Source organism: Pleurodeles waltl, chromosome 4_2 (assembly GCF_031143425.1).
Source record: "Pleurodeles waltl isolate 20211129_DDA chromosome 4_2, aPleWal1.hap1.20221129, whole genome shotgun sequence".
In the NCBI taxonomy this organism is placed as follows: domain Eukaryota; kingdom Metazoa; phylum Chordata; class Amphibia; order Caudata; family Salamandridae; genus Pleurodeles; species Pleurodeles waltl.
In genome coordinates, this window is record NC_090443.1 from 554,923,309 (window position 1) to 554,939,900 (window position 16,592).

The 16,592-nt window shown below is 46.0% G+C and overlaps 1 protein-coding gene across 1 annotated transcript in view; it reads left to right on the top strand.

Moving 5' to 3' along the window:
• Positions 1-3,124: 3,124 nt before the first annotated feature.
• The window catches only part of NPHS2 (NPHS2 stomatin family member, podocin), a 76,198-nt gene continuing 62,730 nt past the window's right edge, over positions 3,125-16,592 (top strand). Inside the window, exon 1 of the mRNA XM_069232099.1 lies at positions 3,125-3,525. Coding sequence (XP_069088200.1) covers positions 3,147-3,525 — 379 coding nt within the window. The 5' untranslated portion in view covers positions 3,125-3,146. The remainder of the gene's footprint in view (positions 3,526-16,592) is intronic.

Sequence of the window (16,592 nt, forward strand, 5' to 3'; positions counted from 1 at the left end):
TCTTTTCCTTCAGGCGCTGCCTGTAAAATGCAGTACTTTTTGATGAGGGGTTGTGTGTGGGACTCGGTTGAAGCCTAAGGCAAGCAGTAGAGATTTTATGCGAGCGCTCTGGAGCAGATGAGTTCGGTGACATGGTGATACGGTTATTCACTTTTGGCCTCAGTGTACTTGGATTCTTTACTGCTTACTTCTTATTTTGAGAGGTTAGGAGGCCAGCTGCCCCCATATCCTCGTACACGGGCGGACATCATTTCCAATTATAGAGGAATCCCAGAGTAAACAGTAATTTGCCATCCTTGCAGATTCATCTGCTCTCACCTTAGTTCTTACAACAGCGTCAGAATAAAAACACCACCAAAAACGCTGACCATCCAGCAAGACTCGCAATAGCAGCAGTAGACCCAGCAATGCCCTTAGCAGCGACTTACAGCCCTCCCAATAACGACCAATGTTCTGGAACAGATGCAACTGTACTAGCAAGGCCTATCAAAGGGGTAATCTCCATTTTCGGATTTTCCTGCCCGAGGGCTGATCACCCTGTCCTAGTTTCACTGCTCGAAGGCAGATCTCCCTGTCTCGCTTTCACTGCCTGGGGCAGATGACTGGTGTATTTGTCGATTTGTCACTGGCTTTGACGTCATCACATTGCTATGCATTTTCACAGACATAGTCTGCGAATAGAGGGCTACTTCCTGACCACTCAGGGGCATATTTATACTTTTTGGTGCAAAACTGCACTAACGCAGTTTTGCATCAAAAAGTTCTGCACCGGCTTGCACCATTCTTGAGCACCAGCCGGGCACCATATTAATGGAATGGTGCATGCTGGCGCAAAGGATAGGCTAGCGTAAAAAAAAATGACGTTTGCTGGGTGGGAGAAGGGGGTTTTGCACCAAAAAATGACGTTAGGCAGGTTAGAGTAAAAACAAAATGACTCTAACCAGCCTAGCATCATTTTCTGACATAAAACCATCCATACCACATGACTCCTGTCTTAGAAAAGACAGGAGTCATGCCCACCACCCCACTGGCCAGCACAGGGGACTAGGGTCCCGTGGGGCTGGCCACTGCACCCAGTACCATGTAGGGGGGCCCATTTCAGGGCCCCCAATGGCACTTAAGTACTTACCTATACTTACCTGGGATGGGGTCCCCCATATTCTGCTGTCCCTCTGGTGTGGGTGGGGGTGTCCCTGGGAGGGCACCTGTGGGCTTATTCCTTGGTATTCCACCATGAAAATAGGCCCACAAGTCCCCTAACGCCTGCCCTGACCCAGCTGTTAAATAATGGTGCAAAGCAACCTATGCACAATTATTTGACCCCATCCTCCCCGTGCGTGATTTTAGCACAGGGGATAAATATGGTGCTAAGGCCATAGAGTCATTTTTTGCACGTGAATGTCTTCCTTGCATCACATTGACGCAAGGTAGGTTTCCAGGTCAAAAAAATGACTTTAACTCCATAACTTTGGCGCTAGATGGGTCTAGCACCAAAGTATAAATATGGAGTTCGTTTTGCACCGAATTTGCGTTAAAAAAATAACTCAAATTTGGCGCAAAACAAGTATAAAAATGCCCATAGTCTCTTAATCCCTGTCTTAATGTAGTTACTGTTTCTTTCTGTCCTGACACCGCTGCCCTCATATTACTGTATGGATGAGGCCTTTTGTCCCAGCCTCCCCCACAAAGTCGGTGCCTGGCTGACGTTACTTGTCCTGAAACAACTGTTCGTGTCCTGATGTCATAGTCTGAGACTGGAGTCTTGACAGCCCTAGGCATGCCTCATGTCACTGTTTTATCACTCAGGCAGTGCTAAATTTCTGCTTGTTGTTTCCGGTATGGAGCACCGGCACATATTTTTGAGGGCCGTCACTTATTTTCTGCCTCAAGCATTTACTACGAGCAAAAGGCACATATGGGAAAGACGGAGTACGAGAAAAAACGAAAAAGGGTCACAATGTGAGAAAGCAGAAAGCTGCAAGAGTGAGATGAAGGAGCAGGGAGTGGCTTTAAATGTTTTGAGGAGGCCCGAGATGGCTTCAGAATTACGCTGCCTTAGTATTCCGTGCTAAAAACATTTAATTGCAGCATCCGCATGTTCACGAGGAAGGCTTTGGGCACAGGCACGTTTTTATTTTCAAATTAAGCACGGGACTCAGGCGTTGTGTTCTGCCACCCCTGGGTCTTTATCACTCCCTCATTGAGGACTGGAAGTCTGGTGTCTGTTCTCAGGACAATGTCTGGACGTGGCTTGACACCCTATACCTCTGTTTATATGGGAGGTGTTTTGTGTACTGTCATCAGTGGTTCTCTGTTCCTGTCTAAAGTCTTGAGTACTGACACATCTGTCCCACTGTTTCTGTCCAGCTGGCGTCTTGTGCCTCTGTCCTAATATCACTGTCTGGATGAGGTGTTTTCTAGTGACACCTCTGTTACGCCGGTGACCGAGGCCTTGTGTCCTGACACCGCTGTTCTGTTTATAGGTAACGATGCTTCGTGTTCAGACACCCCTATCACTGGCTGGCTGAAGCCTTGTCCTGCTACCTTTGCTCCTGCCCCGTATCACTCACTATCTTTGACTGGGGCATCATGTCTCTTCATCCATATCTGTCCCTCTGCCCCTTGCTGCTAGGTATCTGAGACCTTGAACAGTTAAACTCTTGTCCCAGTGAGTGTGGACGATGCCTTGTGACCTTCTTTCAACTCCCCGATTTCTTTGTCCTCACTAATGTCCCCGTTACTCAGTGCCTGAAAGTGGGTTGGTAAGGAGACTCAGCGAGTTAAGAACTCTCAGGTGACATCTGGTGTGACCTTTGGACCACGAATTTTAATTTCACAGACGCTAACTCGGCCTTTCACTCTGGTGGGCTCAGTAAATTGAGTACCATAAAACTCGAAAATAGAAATACATCGGTTGTTTACAGCCTTCTTAAATGACAAATCTGTCGTGTGAAGCACGGTCCAAAAAATGTATTAAAAACAATATATATGTTGTGTACTGACCTCCTACCTTGCTCCCTCTCAGACCCCTCCTCACGAGGAGATTTCTGGAATGCTGTGCGGGTGACGGGGGTACCAGCTCGAGGGATATGCACGCTTTGCACTGACCTCAGAGCTGCTCTCCCACCCGCCTCCTCCCAGTATAAATGCATCTCCTCTCCTCCGCGGGGCCAGTCCTGACTCCCCAGTGCACTCCCGGCGACTGCATGCCGGTGAGCGCCCACTCACCCAGAAACATGGACAAGAGATCCCGGAGCCCCGCGAGGGAGTCCCAGCGGAGGGCCAGAGAGCCTCCGTCCAAAGACGGTCGGCCTGACAGACCGCCGAGCCTCGGCCGAGCCTCCAGTAAGGAGAGGCCCGGTTCCCGTAGGGGCACGCCCAAAGCGAGGTCCCGGGACACGCAGGTCACGCTCGACGCCGACGGCAAGGCCACGGCTTCCACTGTGGTGGACGTGGACGAAGTGCTGGCATCTGACGACGATGCCGAGATGGCGGCCCTGCTGGAGAGTGAGAAGCCCGAGGAAGGTGAGTGTCGCGCATGCTGGAGGGATGCATTTAAGAGAGGATGGGGAAGGAGAGGTGAGTGGAAAAGTGATGGTAAGGTAAGCGAAGGGTGTGAAAGACAGATAAGGAGAAGGCTGCAGTAAAATGTAAAGATGATCTTAGAGGAGAGGCCCATACATGAGTGTGTGTAGGAGGAAAACTAGTGGACGCGGGTTTAGGGAGAAAGTGAGGTGGACATGTGATAACAGCACTAGATATGATGGAGTTGTGCATCACAGCGCTCTGTCGCACCGCCAGCAGCCATAGTTCACATGTTTGAGCAGGAGAGGCAGGCTCTTTGAAGAGAACTGGGCAGTACATATGATGACCCTCTTTAGTCATAGCTTTTCCACGACCCTCATTTAGTGCTACTCTCGTTTTACCCACATTCTTATTCTTTCTAAATGACCACTGAATAGAATGACCAGTTTTGTCTTATCTCTTCACTTGAATGTTTGAAAACACTTTGCTCCCTGCCACGTCAAAAGCTGTTTGTTGGGGAATGGGGAAAAATGAGTCGCAAAGCATTTTTTTTAGGGTTAATTTGGCGTGATTACTGCGTCATAATCTCTTTCAGCCCCGTTTCTTTTACCACCCTTTGCAGTAAGCCTTGACTGCTTGCTTTTGCACTTTTGAGGCTCACGCTTGCAAAATTAACAACTTTTTATGCAATCGGAATGAAATAGTCTGCCCTCCTGAGTCTCCAACGGCAAACAGCAGCCAAAGGACCCAACGCCAAAGGTCTTCCAGTCTTCTTATGTATTTTTCCATTATCTTAAAGTATTGGAGGAGCTTATAAACGGGCCCAGTAGAGGAAGAAAGTGCTATAAATACATATTTGCAGGACCAACAACAAAGTGAGCAAGACACTGGGGGAGTAGACTTCAGAGCTAGATTTGGTTCAGTGGATATGTTTCATTGAATAGGACAATCTCTGCTTTACCACTTCACCTACATATGCTGGAAGTAACTACTGGATGTTAAATATGGACAGGGCTCGCAGCACATTGACATTTACCCGTGAAAGGTAGCCCCCTGACCTTTCCATCAAAAACACTCCCACCCAGTAATGATACATTGAGCTACTTGGAAAGTGTGAAACTAGGAGACATGGTTTTGAATCCAAGCCACCCCAAATGTATACTCTTTGGCAATCATTTTTTAATTTACCCCCCATACCCTTTTTTTTTTGCAAAGAGTGGGACTATTTAGATGCAGTTTAAAAGCTACTCGAAATATGTGCTTACAAAGACTGGACTGGATACTACCTGGGGAAGGAGGATAGTGTCCAGTCTTATGGTATATTCAGCAGTATGCAAGGTAAATTTATAGCCTTTGGAGCATATAGTAGCGTGCTGCAGACTCAGCTATCCTGTTTTAACAAACTGTTTGCTCTTGGACACATCATTGTCTTTGTCCATTAATCGGAGAACATGGAAGCACTGTGAAACAGGTTTCATATAAGAAATAACACCAAAGGCATATTCCCAGTTCATGAGGCCAGCACTGTTTTCATGAACACATTCAGGGCTGATTAACACCAGATGTCCATATTCTGTATTTTTATCTCTAATGCTGAGCTCGTACCTGAAGCTGCATTGTGGAGGACCCTCGTTTGTGGGCAGCAGGATAGGCCATTGAAAATCAGTGCAGTCTTGCAGAAAGCAGCACCGTTGGCCTCCCTACAAGTGAAAGAGAGGCTCTGAAACCAACCTTCCTGGATGTCCAGGTACATTTTCTTAGCATTCTGGAAAAAAAGCAGTTTTGTGTCCTGATGCTCTTTATTCTCTCAGCTGCATTTGACACGCTGTGTCACCAGATCCAACTTCAGCTCTTGGAAAATGTGACCTATATATCAACTATATTGAAAAGGTCTCTTCCTTCTTCAGTCATATGAGTAGAAGTTTCAAGACTGAGGATAAGTCAAAGAGAAAGCCATATTATACAGGTTTCGCCAGACTCATGTTTGTCTGCCACACTTGCTAACATCAGGGCCTCTGAAATTGTGTGACAGTGGATGACCAAGTAATTCTGCTGGGCTGAATAAATAATGCATCAAGAAAAGACAAAATATATAGCATAATGCGGTACATTTTATGGCAGCAACATGATATTTTGTTATTTTTTAATATGCATTAATACTATCTGGGAAAAAAGTTTCACCTAGCACAGGTTTAACATCTGAATACAGCAATCTGCAGCTACCAGGTGGCTATATAATCTTTTCAAAGTGGCTGCCGTTTGCAGACTAGCCACTTGATAGTTGCTGATTTTCTGATCATTTAGATTGCGAACAAAAACATGTTTGTTGAAATCTGTAAATTGTTCAGCAGATGGTGTATTATGAGGTGAGTGGTAAATCCATAACTATGCAGAAAACTCCGAGATCACAGAATAACTTCGAGTGGCCCTGGTTAAGGTGCAAGGCACGCTTTTCCACGATTTGTGGTGAGCGGTCTTGAGTTATAGAAACAATGCCAGGTGATATTTCAACTTTCTGTGGACAACAAGAACTATATTGTGGATGAATTCAAACTGACATAACTTGAATGATATGAAGACTGAGTTTCTCATTGTGCGGAACATACCATTTTCCTAAAAGGGCCAAAATAATGTTTCCAGAGACACAGAGGTAGCTGCAGAAACTCAAATGAAGATGAAAGTAAAAGCAATGAACATAATGTTTGATGGATAATGTTCTAAAACAATCGTATTAACTCCATCATATCTTTTGGTACCTATTAACTAAAACCTCATAGAAGGGCTGACAGACGCTTGAAAGAACCCCAAAAGGCTACAGTGACCAGAGCTATAGTTGGTGTGAACATTGACTATGGATTTACCCTTGAAAGAACAACACAGAACCGTGCTAAACTTCAGTTACTGCAAAACATAGAAGCCTGTGTAGTTAAATGTCCCCAAAAGATTTCACATAAACCCATGTTAATGGACATTCAGTGGCTTCCTAAAAAATCCAGAATGAAGTTTGAAGATCAGATGTTGATGTAAGAATCTGTATTTGAAAACGCCTCAACCACTCGAGATCAGTAGATTTATGGTCTAGTACTGAAACCTTACTAGAAGTGCCTATCGCATGCAAAGCATTCACAAATCAAATGGCAAAGTTGAGGAGCGACTACCTACTAATCTGAATACAAACAACAAGCTGCTCTGCTTTGGGAAGCCACATTGATTTTAGTTTGTGTGATTTCCCAGCTCTTTAGTACCATAAAGTTGGGAACACTCTGCAAATTGTACTCACTTACCACCTTCACATTCTTCCTGCCTGGCCAATGTAGTTTAATGGAATTTTGAATCTGGGCCATTATTTCCTTATCAAGTGACTCATAATGTTATATCCTGTGGGAATACTGATTCAAAGCAACAATAACCCCACACTCCCCCCCCCCCCCCCCCTCTCTCTCTCTCTCTCTCTCTCTCTCTCTCTCTGTTCTTAGTCTTGCTTTGCATTGTGGCCTTATCGATGATTGTAATAGACTACATCTTCTTTATATCTAGTAACTGCATAATTAGCTATTGGCACTGCAGTATGTTCATTGTGGTAGATTGTACAGCACAAAATTTAGTGCAGCATTATCATATAGCTCGCTGTATTTCGAGCTCTTCAGAAGAGTGTAGCAAAGCTGTTTTGAAGCAGGTGAAATGGAACAGCATCTCTCACGACTTAGACATGTTGAGGGATAATTTCATCAACCACCCACGCACAAGATGCAGAGTTAATTGTGCAACCCTGAGACAAGAGTAGTGCAACACTCATAAATTTTAAGTATACAAATCCAAAATGATTTTCTTTGTAGTTTTTATTTTTGGTGTTTGGCTTATTGAATGCCAAAATCTAATAGAGGACTGTGATGAGAGAAGTGTTTTTTTTTGTGATGAGTTAACTACAAGCATCACATGAATGGCCATTTGTTTACTGCATTCTTCCTCGAGCATTTGCTCTTTTGTAGGTTTGGTGGTGGTTGAGAAAAGACTCAGACTTCACAGTAACTGTTGTCGTAATTTCTTCGCCTGGACGATCCCATCACGGTTCGACGAATCTTGTATTTCACAGACGCTTTTACAGGTATTGCAGGTAATCCTTTGTACCTTGAATACGATATAAACACTGCCCAGGAAAAGTTTCTGAGGAACACACTATATGAAAGTTGATTCAGTGTTTCTTATGCGGCACTTTTTTTTCGGAGTAAATGGCACCAAAAACAGGAAGGTTTGAAGCAGCTAAACAAAAACATGACCTATTGTCATTAAAAGGAAATATGTTTTTTTATATTTCCCAGCCTTTCATGTGCTTAGCTGGACATGTGCGTAGCTGACATGCCAAGGGACAGTTTAAGGTGTGACCCCTTCAACCACTGAATTCTAAGACTTGTAGTTTTGCTTTCATCATTATAACTAGAGACCTAAAATCCCAGAATACAAAAGTACTGGAAAACCAAAAATACAGGACTGCCTGATGATGTCACACGTGACATCATACATTGCTGTTTTACTCTATGATTTATCATCATCCCCACATTGTACATCATCCTGTGCACACATACTGGGTATAGGGTAGTGCCATTCACATATCTGTCACAAGCGTTTCACGGTGCCTCCATGTACACGTTACGCTGTGCTTCCCTGCTGTGCTTTCCTGTGCCGAGGTGCTCGATATCACCCTGTCCTGTGCCCCCCCTTGCATCATATCACATTCTGCCACCTGATGCACAGCACCCCGTGCTGACCTTCACATCACCATTTGCCCTTGATGCACATCATTTAGTTCATCCTTCTGAATGAGGTTATGTATGACCATTAGTCTGTGAGAACTGCTCCAGTATGTGTGTTGGTCTGTGTGATTAGGTGCATATTTATGTATGCATGAGTATCCGTGTCCTGCATGCCTCTGTGTGCTTGCACTATGCAAAAACTAAACAACTTATTGGTTTTGTCAGTACTTGTTAATATAGCCAGAATGTTGCAGTTTCTAAGCGCTGTGAATAGTTGACTCTGCCGGTATTTTAAAGTCACACACAGTTGTCGGCAGTGAGAACATGTTGTGGCGAAAACCTGAGTTCTTGAATAACTTTTGTAAGTAAGCTGATTGTTGAAAGGCTGGCACATCGAATGACAAGTCACTTTATTGACAACTGGAACGAATGAAAACATTTCCACCCGAACCCAGTATCAAACCATACGTCGAACAAGGGAAAAAAATAAAGCAAAGACAATTTAAAATGTAAGGTAATTATAGATTGCTTTGAAATAAAAAAAAAGCCACAGTAAAATGTAACACAATAAATAAATACCAGAAAGACTACCAGGGGCGGCTCTTCCGCTATGGCAGAGGAGCGTCGCCCCCTCCCCGCCACCAGCAGCTGCAGCTGCAAAACGTTTATAGTAAAAACAGAATAAACTCTGTTTATTATGTTTTTACTAAGAAAGGGACGGGGCCACGGGCATGACAGGGACCGACGACACGCTCCCCCTCAATTCCTGTGTATGTTTGGCCGGCCATCTCAGGCCGGCCAAACATACATGCGCACTAGGCTCTCTCCAACCCAGCACTGCGTTGCCGGGTTGGCGAGAGCAGACGGAGGCTCCTACTCTGCCGCAGAGCGCTCTGGCTGGGTGCTTTGTCCAATCCTACTGCTGCTTTCATGCCAGCAGCATGAAAGCAGAGGTAGGATTGGAATCAGGCAGGCTGGGAGCCTGTGCCTGCATTGCAAGATGGAGCAGAGCAGAGTGGATGGAGCCGCGCAGAAAAAAGGTACGTTTTATTTTTTAAAATTATTTGTTATTTATATTTTTGCCCCAAACTCCGCCACAAGCCGCCCACCCCTTTTCCTTCCCTCGAGCTACGCCTGAAGACTACAAAAGTATAGTTTGAGAATTTTATGGCTACTAGGGTTGGGAAAAGGATCAAAGGCAGAAATGAGCATTCCAGGTGGTCAGCTGTGTCTGGGATTTCCATAGCGTAACAAGCATTTGCAATACAATAGGCCTTGCATCTACGAAAGTTAGAGCTATTGACGTCGTAAATGCATAATTGGATTTTTCTTGCCACATAAATTGGTCAACCCTGCCTCATAATTTGGTTCTTTCCTGCCACATAATTCCAGTGGCCCTGTAGATAACTATGCCACGCTGGGTTGTTGAAGCGTACTTTAGCAAAATGCATAAGGGTTCTCGTGCACATCAGCAAAACTCACTAATAGTCATTCATTTTGATACCAGTTATTGAGGAAGTCTGGCCACCCCAGAAGGGAATACTCTGCACCATCCAACAGAAGAAGTTCCACAAATGTAACACTGACCAGCACTCGGAAAGGGCCCAAGCAGTCAGAATGACGCGCTATGAATTTTACAACCCTTCCCCGGAAGGCAGGTGCTTCGCAGTCAGTAGGAAACACGTACAAGTTAAAACATATCAAGTTCACCCATTTAACAGTCAGCAATTAAGACTGCAAAGATTATGTAATTCTTGCTGCTACTTGTTTACAGCGCAAGAGAAGAGCTGCAATTTGAAACATTCCCAGGCACCATTTAGCGTCTTGCTTAACTAAATGTTTATTAACCCAGCGCCTAATTTGAAGCACTGGAATTATGTAGAGTGAGAAATGGTGAAAGATCAAAAATGAGATTCGAGCCCAGACCGACAGCATGGGATCACCAAAGAAAGGTCGATATATATTAGAGAGAAACCCAGTAAACCAAGTTTAAATCCAGCAGGTTATGGTGCCAGTTCACAGCGCGCTGCCTGTATGTGCACACCACCACCCCACTCCTGTTCGCCTGTGAAGCTCAACAGTTCTGGCGCAGTGTACTCTCAAAGCATTACTGGCCTTCCACCTGCCTCAGGTGCTAAACTCGCAAAAGCGGCCATGTGTGGGACAGGCATGCTAGTAATAACCTGCTTCCGTTTGATCGTATTTCCACATTCAAAGAGACTTGATCTCAGTGGAACACCGTACATTGATTCTAGTTGTTACCTTCCGCATTGTTGTCAACTTTGATGTGGCAAGCAGCCACAAAGTCAGTATGAAAGAAAGCACCACCAGGCCTCCACTCACACCATGATGACTACAGAAGCAGATGAAAAACAATGGCTGTAACAAAAACCAGAAGACGCCTCTGCTCATCACGCTGTGGACCATAAAATAAAATAAGTAACATGGCAGTAGGGGTAAGGGACAGGACGGGAGCACCAGGCACAAGGGGGAGTGGGGGGGGGGGGGCATGCAGAGACTTCGGAGGAGGTGGGAGGGAGGAATGCTGTATTAAAGTGCAATCAGCCACAGGCGCCTAAGCTGAACACAAGCAAACCGTAAGAGGAGCAGACAGAGAAGAAAAAAAAATATTCTGCCAAAGAACAGATAACAAACAAAAACACAATCATAAAGTACTTAGTCCCTGCTCCCAAAGAGAAAGAAGTGGGAACAAAGAAGCAGGACTGACCACTAGCAAGTAAGGATTTTTAAAAGACACTGAAACAAACAAATGAAATGGATTTAAGTCCACAAGATGTATTCTGAAGTATACAATCAGTCGTACACTTATGCTTGGCCTAAAAATAGTAAAGTGCTTGAATGTTTCTATCAATGCACTCACTCATCCATCCATGCGCTCACTCATCCTTGTGCTCACGCGTCTGTTCATCCACCAGTCGACTTATTCATGCATTCAGCCATGCACCCATCTACAGTACCATGGACCCAAACTCACCACTAAATCAAGAACCACTTTCACTTATCCGCTAGACTTGCTGCTTTGCTGCTTGTTTTCGAAGGGTATGAGAGTGCTTCTGGTAGTGTGTGATTGCTACTCCATGAAATGTTTGAGAGTGATCTCGGTGGTGTATGCCAGCTAGTCTGTGTGGGGGTAAAAGAGTGCTTTTGGTAGTATGAGTGTGAAGGAAGTGGGAGTGCTGTCTGTAGGGTCAGACTCCTGACCTATACGGGGAGTAACAGTGTGTGTGTGATATGAAAGTGCCGGTGTCGGAGTACTATCCTGGGAGGGGCGTTTGGATGCTTTTTGTAGTATATGACTGGTACTTTGTGAGGAATGTGAGAGCGCTCCCTGTAGTTTCTGACTTCTAGTCTTTGAAAGGTGTGAGGGTGCCATCTGTATTTATGGTGTTTTGCTTTTCCACCACCAGGGCTTAAACAGTTCACCTTGTGTATTTATTGAGGATGTAGCAGTTACACACTGCTCTCCCAGCAGTCACTGCTCACCCTGCACACCCCACCGCTCACCCTACAACCACACACTTTGCTCTCCTTGCACACACACCCCGGTAACCTTTCACACAGACACCACTCACCTTGCACTGATCTGGGACTCTCAAATCAGTCACTTTACATTCGGACACTAGTCACTGCGCTGTCGCTCGCCACTCACCCATGTCTTGCACTCACTCACCACCCACTTTCCACTCACATGCCTGTCACTCTGCATTCACACCTCTCACTCTGCACTATCGCCTGTCCCTCTGCACTCACACACTTCACCCCTTGCACACAGTGCTCTCCCTGCACACACACACCCCGCTGCTGGCAGGCTGCCCCAGCTATCAACCCCCGTTCCCAGAATCCTGACCTCCAGTTCATGTGCACAACTGTCTGTGTTTACTCCAATCAGCAAGCACTAGTGAAATGTGTCAACCTCCTCCCACGTGCCCCATTGTGCCTGCACTCTGCAGTTTGACTGTGCCTCCTGCTTCTTATGAACCGCTCAAAAGCAGTTTCTAGTGGCTGCTCTCCCTAGATCAGTGGTTCCCAACCTGTGGTCCGGGGATCCCTGGGGGTCCGCGAAGCCTTCTCAGGGGGTCCGCGAGAGCCTAGAAAATTAAAACATATAAACAAATATTGCTAAATTAGGTCCCCAGCTTCCAGTAATGACATAGGCGGGGGTCCCCGGATTCCCATGATGATTCAGTGGGGGTCCCTGGGTTCCATTAATGTTACAGTGGGGGTCCACAGAAATCAAAAGGTTGGGAATCACTGCCCTAGATGACGCTGCACTCAGTGTACTGATCCTAAAGTCACTGCAGCTCCCCTGCATGCCTTCAGTTTGTGCATGTGTGACAAATCGTGTCCTTCATAGACAGAGGGCAAGTGTGTAATAGTGAGCTTGATGGGAACAGCTGGTTTGTCAAAGGCAGGAGCACGGTGCTGCACAGCTGCAGGAGAGCACTCACTCACATTTGTACTAAGGCGCGTCATTCTTGCCCCTAGATAAGCTTGCATTTTCAATCCCAATACGTCTGGCTTTAGTGTGCTACTCCCTGCACTCACCAAAGCATACAACTCACCCTGCAAGCAGAATGGCGCACCTCTCACCCTGACACTTGTTCATCCGGCAATCACACAGGCACACCATTTGCCTCTTAACCTGCACTCAAACTTCACATCCCGGGCGTATTCCCACCCTACCACACCTCACTTTGTACCTAGGTTGTGATCACACCTCTTGCCCCTCACACTCTGCCCTCACCTACCTCTGACATTGCACATAAACATCGCTCCTCCTTAACGCAGACACCACTCGCACATCTCTGATTATGCACTCACAGACACTGAAACACAGCTCAAGCCAACCCTTCGACCTTCACTCTCCCACATCCCGCCCTGCAGACTCAAACACCTCCCACCTTCACACATGCAAGACTCGCCCTGGCCACTTACATGTCTCTTAGCCTGTATTCAGACACTGCCTACCTTGCACTCAGGCACTGCTCACCCTGCACTCTGACACCACGCACCCTTCATCAAACACCACTCACTTAGCAATACATCACTTTCACCCTAACTCAGGCACCTCTCACCTTGCCCTTAGACATGCTTCATTAGCCACATTCACAGTGCACTCCGACACTGCCCACCTGCCACTAACACCCATCACCTTGCACTAGCACACCTCATCTAATCTCAGAGACTGTGTCCCTATCCTCACAATACTACTCAACCAGTACTCATATACCTCTCATACATTTCTCATGCAGCACTTGCTCACTTATCACCCACCCATTATTCACCCTTCTCTCACTTACACTGCACTCATCTACCACGCACACTGAACTGATGAACCACTTCCCCTGCACTCACAAACCACTCGCCCTGCACTCACAAACCACTCACCCTGCTCTCAGACTCCATTTTTACACGTCTCTCACACAATCCCTGCACATACACCTCTCTCCCTGCACACAGTTCATCCTGCACACTCACAAAGCTCACTCTGCTCACACACTGATCACCCTACTCACTAACACACCGCTCACCCTGCACACTCACTGCTATCCCTGCCTAACTCTCACCCGGCCCTCAGACAGTGCTCACCCTGCGCAGTCACCCACCACTCATTCTGCACATGCACCAACACTGAACCTGCACTCAGATACCACTCGCACAGCTCTCAAACACTGCTGACCTGCACTCACACACCACTGACATACCTCTCACCCAGCACTCACACTCCTCTCACCCTCTACTCACACCTCTCAACCTGAACTCAAACTGCTCACCCTGCACTTACACTCTTCACAAATTATTTATCCTACACTTTCACTCCTCTGATCTTGAAGAGGCTAACATCTCTCACCCTGCACATTCACACACCTCTCATATTCACTGATCACACTACACACGCACTGTGTACCCTGCACTCTCACCCACTTCTCACCCTGCACTGAGCATACACCAATCACCCTGCATTAAGGCATTCAGATATATTTCAACCGGCACCCATGCACCACTCACCCTACGCAAACAACACTTACTTAATTCTCCCTGCACTCATACACTGCTCCCACACCTCTCACCTTGCATTTACACTGCTCAACTTGGATTCACACACTTTTCACTTTGTGTAAAACATACCTCTTACTCTGCACTCAAGCACCGCTCATACATCAGTCCCTCACCACTCACCACTCACCCAGCAGACACTGCTCACCCTGCACTCACCTGCCTCTTCCCCAGCACTCACCCAGCAGTCACACATGCACTACATACGGTGTTCTTATTGTGCACAAACATAGCATTCACTTTGCACAGATGCCACTCACCACACACTCATTTTGCACTCTCAAATCTCTGAACTTGCCATCAGACACCACTCAACGCACAGTCAGTCTCCACTCTCCTTTATCTTGCTTTCACCTACCAGCCACTCTCCAGTCAAATATCAGCCACATTGCACTCACAACTGTCACTCTGCACTATCACCTCTCACTGTGCACTTACACTCCTGACCCTGTTCACACATGCGCACAGCTCTCCCTAAAAATACACACACACACACACCTCTCGCTCTACTCTAATACACTGCCCACCTTGCACTCATGCACCATCACCTTACACTCAAGAACCGCTCACCCTGCAATCATGCACCAATCACCGTCTAACCACGCACTGCCCACCTTGCTGACATATGTCGCTCACTCTGTATGTACATTTTAGCACTGGTTGATGGATAGGCTCTTTGTGTCATATGCTGCCTGACTTCAGAGCCTTCGTAACCATTTTTGTTTCCACAGGAATGCCATTAGAATATGCACATATCTGGTGAAACACCAAGATTCATGAAGACACACACTAGTTATTTTACGTCAGATATCCCTATGGGCCTACTTGATTAGGAACCATATTCCCAGCTCTCACGGCACAGAACGCTACACAGAAGGCCTATCCTTAATCAGTGTAGGGCAAGCACAGCTTCCAAGCTTTGCTTGTATTGCCGAGTACTTCAGCGTGTGTGTGGTAGCACCAGACAGGCATGCACACTACTTACCATTTAAGGCAACAGATGCAAGGTGAGGTTAAGGCACTACCCATTTTATACTAACAACAAGAACAGGATACTGCTACGTCATTGTGTTTTATGCAGTGGTCATCTTTAGCGATGAGGAACCCCCTCAGAGCCAATGAGAGTGCAAGAAGTACTTTGTTTTCCTGAGCAAGCACACAATGTCTGCCCAATCAAATCCTGTACTCTTTGCTCCCAAAGTGTGGGTGGAGCCAGTGTCCCTCTTTTGGTGATTTTCACACAATGGTCTGGCGACAACTGCGTTGTCAAGCCAGAACATAACCAGCATTGATCAGGTGTTGGTGGAGATGGACAGTTGCAGGACTGGCCTCTTCTCCTGCATTGGATCTTTCACATGTTCCTATGCTTGAATCATATCCCGTCAGCAGGCTAGAAATCCCAGTAATGAGAAATAGGGGTAAACTGTGTTAAAATGGCAGTAGGTCTCTACACCAGTGTTTGATCAGTAGCATGTCCACCTATTTTGAAGCAAAGCGAACTTCAGCCAATGAGGTGGAAGTGCTGTGCTCTCCTAGTCCCACTAGTGGCCACATTGCTCAGATTTATAGCACACGTTGTGACTGATAGAGTCCCTGACACTAACTGTGCTCTGCGCTAACCTCTCTGACCGTATCCTGATACTTTCCTGTTGATCACTGGACTTCAGCCAGCACTAACTTCATATTTCTATGTACTGTAAGTTGTTTAGGAGATTTTTGTGTAGAATACTGTCACTAGCTGAAGTCATGAATGACAAGGTGACTAAATCTCTCTTCAAACTATGTTGAGACTATGGACAGAAAAAAATCTGCATTGATGACCTACTTGAGCAGTGTATTTATTGTCTTATCCAGCACGCTAGGCCTTAAGCTGTGAGATTTGTAAAACCTTTCCTTCTAAGACTCTGAAGGATTTGGAGAGGAGGTTGACATTGCAGTTGCTGGAGAAGAAAATGATTCCTGCCATAAGAAGTGCCCCATTTGGGGAAGATTAAGTGTACAGTTCTCCATGGAGCACTTCAATGAACACTGTGTAAAAAAGGAAACATTGAGTTTCCAAAGCTGGATTTGTTATCTGAGACCTGTAGCCACCACCTAGTGGGAAAAACTGAAATGGCCACAGAAGAACGTCCTAGAAAGAGTAAACAAATCTGCTGAAGAGATGGCACAAAAATCCAGCTCCCTTCAAGCCCTGAAAAATTGTCATCCTTACTGTTGACGATACAGTAATCCTCATCA